General features: G+C 39.4%; 1 protein-coding gene across 1 annotated transcript; it reads right to left on the reverse strand.

Moving 5' to 3' along the window:
* Window positions 1–754: 754 nt before the first annotated feature.
* On the reverse strand, window positions 755–7,274 carry LOC124653194 (CCR4-NOT transcription complex subunit 11-like). The gene is made up of 13 exons (XM_047192263.1): window positions 6,988–7,274; window positions 5,720–5,824; window positions 4,556–4,639; window positions 4,254–4,307; window positions 3,989–4,134; window positions 3,733–3,880; window positions 3,516–3,653; window positions 3,187–3,258; window positions 3,033–3,106; window positions 2,794–2,935; window positions 1,894–1,972; window positions 1,374–1,482; window positions 755–1,171 (listed from the first exon to the last, which is right to left on the reverse strand). Exons 1-12 carry the CDS (start codon window positions 7,162–7,164, stop codon window positions 1,385–1,387), a joined length of 1,317 nt encoding a protein of 438 aa, XP_047048219.1. The 5' UTR covers window positions 7,165–7,274; the 3' UTR covers window positions 755–1,171; window positions 1,374–1,384.
* Between the last annotated feature and the right edge of the window lie 2,450 nt (window positions 7,275–9,724).

Genomic DNA, 9,724 nt, shown 5'->3' on the forward strand with positions numbered 1-9,724 from the left:
AATTTTAACCATTTATTTTACCATAAAATATGAGTTATATGACATACCAAAAAAATACTCAGTCCGTTAGTGTGTTTGGTTTACGCCATTTGTTGCCCTGCCACTTTTTGCCAACCATTGGCTAGCTAAAATATTTGTCAGGAATTCCTTAGCTTCATGTTTGGCCAAAAACATTAGATGAAGTTATTAAGGGAATGTGAGGTATGTGGGCTACTTTTCATAGGCAACCAAATTTTGGTTGGGCACACTTGGTCACGAACCATCAACTCAGCTTTGTCTAAATATAGTCTATTAATTTGGAATTGAGGCGTATGGCATTGTATTCGTATTTGAAAGAAATTTTCCATGATATACTCTGGTGACATAACTAATCTTTTATTGGTTAATTTGTTAGTCAAAGTAAGATACAATGTGGCTTTGTATACATAGACAGAGGGAGTATCTGAATAAGAAACCCATTTCATGATCTGTAAACAGTAGGTAGAGTAATACAAGATCTAAAATCACAGGTGCGTGATTAAAATTGAAAAGGGGAAAAGGTTGATATTAAAGCTAGGTGCATAGTTAAGTGATTCAATCACGAGGAAGACATGGTATTTTTCAATATTCAATGGGGTATCCCTTCCAAAGCATTCAGCCGTTGTCATTCAAAAACATTACACGGATATAGAGGATTAATTACTGTATAGACGTGTTTACATCTGTTCAGTAAGAACGTGTTTAACAGAGCATCTGCATTCAACTAGTCGAAAAGTAGATCAAGCCATCAAATTTACTTCAAAAAATGTTAAGTACAGACAGATCTGCACAGGATGGCAACGAATTGTACAAAACCATGTCCTGGTTGAACCAAATAAAAAACATTGGCATTCTTGAGATTACATGGATATCAAAGAATAGACCAAAACATGCATCTATGATCTGTCTCCATACAGCTGACGTATACAAACATATCTAAATGTTGACCAACCACAAATAGAGTACTATCTGGATCTGCTCTTGGTGCCTCTTTTGATCCACTCATACGGGGGGTGTGCATTGTCGTTGGGAGGGTGTCACTGATTCTGCAAGATATTGACACACACTGCCTGATCCTGAACATCCCACAGTGGCCAGAGAACTACTGAGAACCAGAAACTCCAAACATTCGATAACAATACCACCAGTTTATCTGACAATTTGAATTGAGAAATATCAGGGTATTTGTATCACTTTATTCTGCCACAGCCCACAGCAAGGACAGAATCATGGGAACTTAGATACTGGACAACATGGGGTCCTCATTGCTTCAGGTGGGACTAGGAGAATCAAGATGTACAGAAATATGAAAATGATGACAGAATAATATACAGAAATGGGAAATAGCAACATACAACTTGTTTCTTCACTCCAAAGATTTGAGCAGCCGGAATAAGCCAGCTGCTTCCCTTATTCGTGAGAATTCAATGCAGAACGCCTGTACCTCGATGAAAAGATCTTGAACTGCAACATGCACAAACAGAACTAATATTTACTGACATTCAAAACATTGTAAAATGGAATAAACAAGGATTCAGATGATGATTTGAATAGCACCAGACAGCCCATAATTAATGATAAATACAAATAGCAGCAGTCAATTGTATTTGTTGCTTCTTTCACTAAGGGCCTCTGTGATTCACGGGAATATCAAAGAACAGTTCAGTTGTAAGGCTGTGCAATAATCATTCATATGAAGTAACAAAAATGGGACAGCAAACATGCAGTTCTGTCACCATTATCTTGGATCATTATGGATTAAGGCAAAACAAATCAATGAGAACTCAAATATATATATATATATATATATATATATATATATATAACAGTGTACAGATGAAGTTGTCTCTGCTAAGCACACAACAATATGCTCACCGTTAATTATCTGGTTTCGGATGAGGCTCTGGAGGAAAACACAAACTAGTCTCACCAGTCTGTTCTGCATGTATTTATCCTGCACAGAAAAAATAATTATATCAAACGAATTTAGAAATTTACCAAGTGAGATGATCAATAGGAATTCATTAGCCTCTAAGCAAATGATAAGATGCAGTGGCATCAGCCATGCAAGGCTTTTCTTCAGAGTAGAAAATGTTTCGTAAGCACAGAAATTATTCCGCAGTGATGCAAAACATGGAACAGCTGCTGCTAATTACACATGGGTTGTCAATTATGCAAGCACTTTAGTTCACAAAACAACCAAGGGTACTTATTCCCATGGGAAAAATAACCTAAATTTCTCCCCATTTTCACAATATTTGTCACCATATCCCAAGCATTACATTTAAGAGAGACTGAGAAATGATCATGCATGCTCCTCCCATGGGCAAAATAGCCTGAATTATTCCCATTTTTCACAATATTTGTCATCATCCCACTGTGCGCAGCCGCAAAGACCAAGGAAGCATTAAATTTAAGAGACTTGATGATAGATGATCATGTGTACTCCGAATAACTGACAGAAGAATACAACTATCTAGCAGCTTCCAAACGATTTTCAAGCAAGCGCAAAGATTTAGAAATATAACATTAACTATAGCATTCGTTATTTTTTCAAAGGAAAAATGCTTTCAAAGGATTATCCGTAATCCAAGGACAGTTATCGTGAAACAGAGGGAGTAACTGAATAAAGCAAATCAACATGCAGAGGTTTGATATCCACATGGGAAAATGCATCTAAGGTTAAATTGTGAAATAACTGATTGTGTAAGCATTAAAACAATATTGTTTAGCCAAGTCATTCAAATTGAATGAATCAGAGGAATAAGAACAGACCTTAATGTTTTGACATGATTGAATACAATTTGAGATGTATTCATGGACAAATCCTGTTGGAAGTTCAACCGCAGTAGTAAGTCTGTTTACAACTTCCATAGAGTGTAGGCTCATCTCCATGTGCACAAGAACATCGAAATAACTAGAAGGAATCAAGGAAGAGGATCAGTACTAAGAAAAAAAGCTGCCGCGGTGACAATCACTATAGCAGAGCATGCCAGAGAAAGAAACAGACATACCCTGCAATGTCAGGAGAGTTCATAAGCTTCGAAAGAAGCTCGACAGCAATGAGTGGATTATGCTCAACAAGGTCCTGAAACCATAGATAGTTCTATCAGACTGAAGACATGAATCGTGTGGGGAGAGATCAACATTAACGAGAGTAATACATACTGGAAGTTTCTGTGGCGTCATCCCGCAATGATACACTAGCTTAGAGTCCTTTGCCAATTCTATAACAACTTGCTGAGAAAAGCTGCGAATAAATTAGGCTTGTACCATATGAAAATATCTTATGTGCGAATAAATATGCATGCACGACAGAAAAGGGTGCTGAAAGCCTTGGTGCCACAATAATATCCAGCACCATGATGAAAGAAAAGATTGAAGAGAATGCAAAAAAAACTTATTGAAGTATTAAAGCTGCCTAAATATTTATCAAAACAATTATTTCTTCCTAGCTTAAATTGATATAGGGCAAATAATAGAATGGAGCAGCGAACCTCCTGTTGGCCAGGTCCAAGTGGACCCTTTAAGGCTCTTGCAATCAAATCTCGGATCGCAGCCCCACGACTTGTGTCAGCACACATGCTATAATCCCACAATAGCTCATGGTTGTTGTCAGGGTTCAGCCACTGTAGCTGTATTTTCAGAACAAGTACATTCATATTAAGACTATAACTGGATCGAAAGTACACTCTTGGCGAACTAGTACATTACCTCCCCGTCAAGTATATGAAGTCTTGGGGGTGTCGGCCGTATCCACTGGGGACCCAATCTTCCCCATGATTTTTCTTGGAGCAAAGCATTAAGAGCAGACTCCCTATCATCAGATGCACATTCTTGTTTTCCTACGGGCGGTGATATCCTAGAAATGATACGATATAGCAAAACAATTCCATCAGGAAAAGCGCAAGAAGAAATAAGGACTCCAAGCACATCATAACTTTGGGAGGAGGCAGCTGACCACACATACTCTGATGAATTGGCACAACTCTGAGGTATATCTGGATCCGGTATAGCACATCTGACGGTAGCACTTCTGAAACTACTAGCCTGAGGCTGTGGCTGTACACTATTGCCGCAGTATTGCTTCTCAAGCTGTTCCCGTGGCAATAAGGCCTAAATAAACAGATGAGCCCTGAGTTAAGAGGATGTTAATATTCGAAATAATCTGGGTTTAGTTTACATCAACTACATTCATTTGGTTCCTTTTACTAAAGCAAAAGTTAACATTCTACCTGTGATGCAGAATCAGGCCCATTTATGTAATCTACAGCTGACTGTTGCAGCACCTGACAAACACAGAGCACTGACAAAATTAGCATGGACAGACTAACTACACTTGTCGGAAAGGATAAATCAAGAGATAGCTTGCAAGCTGCTTGAAAATAGGGGATGTCCAAGGACTTCCATGAGAAGAGGTAAGTTGACAGTGCGGCACAGTCAAGGAAAATATAATGCCAAGAAAACTGCTATCGAAGGTCCCACTAGATATTAGCATAGGTGTTCTATGGACAAGTCAAGGAGCAAGAGAAAAGACCTCATTGTTATTGTTTCCATTGGCCATCAACAAAAGTTGGACAAATGCCCGTTCCGATTTATCTGATGTTTCATCACAGGCTGCCTGTAGATGATAAAAATTAAAACTTTAAGCATGATAAAAAGCTATTCTAATGCCAACAAGTTTAAGGAGTAGCAGATTTAAAAACGTATTCAGTTCAGCCATTCTTCCTTTGTTGCCATCATACTTTAAAAAATTACATCCCTCCATTCAGGCGAAAAGATGCAGCTGCTTCAAAAGACACACAATAAAGCGGCACAATAAATCGACTACTGTTCATTTGCACAGCTTGGTGTTAACTGTCAACTCATGAACAGCAGTCGAAGTATAACTCATTAAATGGAATAAGATTGTATGCGGAACACGTAGATTTGTGAGACTGTATTATGTGCACCAAATTGACTATGCTAAAAGATCAAGATGCTTTGACTTCACAGAAGTCCATAAACAGAAGAACGCTGGAAGTAGAAATTGATCTTAACAGTGTGTTGTGTTCAAAATCTTAGCTTATTAAAACCATGTATATCAAGGCAACACAATTGTGGTTGACAGTGTTCCAATATCCAGCTGTTAGTATGGAGTTAAAGCTGCTACTAACAAGCTAGACAGGCAACAATGATCTGATGTGGCCCGAGAAAAGATCAGCAAGAGCTCAAACCTCATCTACAGCCTTTTGGTGCTACATTTGATACAGAAATCAGATTGGCAAATAAAGTGTCTTCAGTGTTGTACAAGGAGACTTTGATCTGACGTTTAAAATCTCAACTTCTTGAGCTCAAATTTAAAAATAACGGCAGAAATTATAACTAACATAAATGGTTTACGTGTTGACCACAGTAGTAAATGCAGCCTGAATTACAAGGATTCAAGTTTCTTTATGTTAGAAGCTAAAGCTAGAGTCTGGGTAAAGGGAACCTGACAATATCATAGAATATATCGATTAGGTAATGTGTTGACGCTAGTGAACATCTCTAACTATAAGACAGAGAAAACTATGAAAAAATTACAATTCAAGCCCAACAATAAACATATCAGCTTCCAAGTTTGCATATTTGATGTTATATGTACATTGGAGGTCGAAATGGAAGTTCGTCCACAACGATCTAAATAAAAAATGACTGGAAAACAAGGTTCTGAACTTACATCTAACAGCAGAGGAACGTAAGGATTTACTGGCTGCGAGGAATAACTCTGATGAAGAATTGCAAATGCAATTAGACGGCCAGTTGGATGAAGCATCTTCTTGTCCTAGTAAAAGATAACATATACCACATCAAACTTCAAATACCACGTGTTGTGTGAATCGTACGAGATAAAGAGACATCTCCATATTAAGTATTAACTCCCAGTATGATCAAGATAGATTAATAATAAATCCTTCAAAAAAATGCAAACAGGAACTAGAGAGTCTGCCATAGTCGTTATGTAGCAGCATCCAGCTTATGCAAAACACCGAGATAGCTGGAACATCCTAGAGGTCGAACGCATACTGTAGCTGCTATGGAGTGATTCAGTTCACGGTCGTTTCAGATTTGTACGTGAGCCGCTTGTTGGTAATTCTTTTTGAAGGCATGCTTCCTTTTTGAAGAAGCATTCGGCAATTAATACATGTATTCTGGTGTCTTGTTTTCCTTTTCATTACAAGCAATGGTTGGCTAATCCGATGGCATCCAGCACATGACACCTAAGCAAACAAATCAGACACAGCCGAGAGATCACTGGGTGGACACTGAGCAGCTATGGCAGTGAACTAGATATGGACTAGTCCCAAATAAATTACTCACTCCGTTCAGTAATGTAAGAGCTTTTAGCTTTTTTCCATAAATGCATGTGTCTAGACGCATTTTAGTGTGTAGATTCACTTATTTCGGTCCGTGTGTAGTCCACTTTGAAGTGCATCTATAAAAGGTCTCGCATTAGTGAACAACAGAGGAAGTGGTAAACTTATTGCCATCTACAAATCCATTAGAAATGGATGAATCTTGCAACAAGATGCCACTAAATCTAGCAGGTCAGTGACCCATCCCAGATGAAATAATTTGTAACCAAACGAAAATGCCAAGAAAAACCCATGGTGACCTCAGGCCTGCCAAGCTCCACGGATCGTCCACTTAATTAAATGTTGGTTCAAAAAGCCTAACCCAGCAAGTGAAAGTTGAAGTCCCATTATCGAAGAATTCATCGTGCCAGCCACCGTGGACACACGAAAACGCAGTAAATCTAGCGACCCGGCGCAAGGGCTAGGCCAAGCAGACGAAACTAGTGGCCGATCCATTCCGGCGCAAAGAGGTCCCCGACCCAATCTGGAGAAGGGAGGAAGCAAGCTAGCTGTGGAGAGCGCGACGAGCTAGCGGAGCCCCGGGGAAGAGTGCGCGAGGGGGCAGGCGGGGGTGGGAGGGGTGGTGGCTTGCCTCTAGGAGGAAGCAGAGCGTGGCGCCGACGCGGAGGCGGCGCTCGCGGGGGAAGCGCGCGAGGAAGTCGGCCACGACGTCCCCCAGCGGGCGCGCGGCGGCTGCGACGAGCGTGAGGATCCCTGCCCGCTCGTCCGGGCGCAGCGTGGGGACGGGGACGAGGGCGTCCGCCGACATGGCCGTGGGCGTGGTGGTCGGCGGCGAGATTTTTTGTAGTTTTGGTTTTTCCCCTCTGGGTCTGGGGTGAGAGATTCGGAAGGGGAGAGTGGGAGTAGGCGACTTGCGTTGCGGATGTGGATCGGACGGACGGCTTGTGAATGCCAATATATACAAGTGGGCTCGTTTTCGGATGCTTCTGGGCTTGCACCTTGGCTGGGCTCCAGGATCAGGGCGTCACGCTAAGCCTCGTCGAATCAAATCAAGTTGCTGATAAAAGTTACAATACCATATACTACCTTCGTCTCGAAATAGAATAGGTGTCTAAATTTTATCTACACGTATATCTGTGTATATAAAAAAATTGAGACACTTATTTTAAAACAGATGGAGTACGAAGTTTTAACCCTCTTAGTTACGATTTTGCACGCAGGTCCTCTCTATGTTGCACCTTAGACGCATAGAAAACCCTTCGCTAGTTGTTCTGGTGCAACTCGACTTTGCATCATATTATGAGATGACTTAGATTTGTATCTATTCTCTCATGGCACGCTCCTAGCATCACATGTCTCATTCTTTATGTTGCATTCCCATTTCCTCCTTGTGCGCATGCCTCCCTCGCGTACTTGCTGATGTTGGAAATCAGTAGGTGTTCTTCGTGTTGCAGCTCCTGTTCTTCATGTGCAACGCTTGCTTGTCCTTGAAATCCGATCATACATAAATACATAGACTTAGGCAATACAAGATTCTCATGGGTAAAATTATCATAATTAACTAGGAGCAAATTCACATGTTGTTCTAGTAGCTTCACACATGCTCTTGTAATTGGCCATGTCTGGTCTTATTGGGTTTATCTTGTATAGTAGCAACATCATCAATGGAAGAAAATGGTAGAGAGCTAGGGGATGCCCTCATCACCTATCATGCAGGGTTATAACCCAAATAAAGGGATCATTGGTAAATCCCCATAAATCAATATAAAATATGGAAATAACATCATATATGTTGCAAATATGTATTAATAAAGTGCAAAGTTCATGTATGCATTTTACATGCATCAGTATGTTGGTATGCATTCCCTATAATACATGTGATACCATTGTAATTTATGTCTGGTTCGTCGTAAACTACTAAAGTAACTGCATGCTATTAGTTCATGTTATCGCTCTGCTATCTTGCAGTACAAATTTATTTAAACTCGTCACACTACTCCGATAATAAATTAGTGTGCCACTTGGTGTGGTCCTTCAAAAGTTGCAACATAAATTTTCTTCTTTTAGTTCGCAGGGTGATCACATGGAACAATGAACATATTGTCTTGCATTCCCTCTTTTACAAGTTCACATTTGATGCCATTATATTCTCTATCTGGTCCGTCCTAAGTTACGATATTAACTACCCTCTATAGTTTCTCATTACGACTTTTAAGTCCCTAAACATGTTGATTATCACTCTCTACTTAGAAAGTTTAGGGGTGATGGCATTATAATTCCTTTTTGGTTAATTATTAGCTATGATAGTAAAATCATGCTATTATTACTGGTTTTTTCCCAATTTTTCTCTAATAAACTGGCCATCTATTCTTCTTCTTTATGTCAAAAAAACAATCATTGTATTATTTAGTTCAAGGACAATTTTAAGTAAGCACATGTTGGTTTTCAATCCCTGCTCTACAGATGTTTGCATTATAGAATCTATTTGGATCATTCTTTCTTACAAATGTAACTGCCTACTATTATGTAGTATTTTATGGCAATTAAGTTACTGAACATGTTGGTTGATGTCTTCAATCCCGATTACAGATGCAATATAGTAGATTTTTTCTTAGAAGATCTAGGTTTATTAAACCTTGTGTCAATAGATGGAGATAGGTCAGGGTTGAAGTTTCACCGGCAGCTATGCATACATATGTGATAAAGATAAAGTTAAGCATATTCATGTGTACATGATCTAACATAGATATGATTTATGGGCATCACATCCGGAAGTACTATAGTCCATGCGAGACATGGACATAACATAGTTTGTTGGTCCAACTGGTATACCATGAAGCACCGGTCTATGAACGATTATTAAGTAAAATACAAACCAAAGAATTAAGCTAGATGCATGATCTTGTTGTTATTCCCAAGTGGATCACTAAACTAATATTGTACTCCCCTTGTTGTCGTTAGGTTTCATGCGTAGACATCGTTTACCACACATCTCACCTCAAACGTTGATAAATCCTGGGTCTTGGGTACCTAACAAGTTCTCGGATCGAGGTAAGAGACAATGATACAAATACAAATATCATATGAAATCACCACACAATATTCCCATGTAATTAGATGCACATAATTGCAGCAAGGGTAATCCTCAACCCCCATAGCCCTTTAGAACTGCAATGACCCAGGAAAACCCTAATATTAATTTTTCTGCGTTGCTTTGTATCATGTTGTTCCCAAGTCATCATGCATATCGTCCACAAGTTTTTATCAAATAAAAATTATTTCAAATAAAAACTATTATTTTCTTTCCCCTCTCATATAGTTTATATATATATAACCTCCTTGACGTGGGCATTACCCTTCGGGTAACC

This window comes from Lolium rigidum, chromosome 5 (assembly GCF_022539505.1).
Source record: "Lolium rigidum isolate FL_2022 chromosome 5, APGP_CSIRO_Lrig_0.1, whole genome shotgun sequence".
Taxonomy (NCBI): domain Eukaryota; kingdom Viridiplantae; phylum Streptophyta; class Magnoliopsida; order Poales; family Poaceae; genus Lolium; species Lolium rigidum.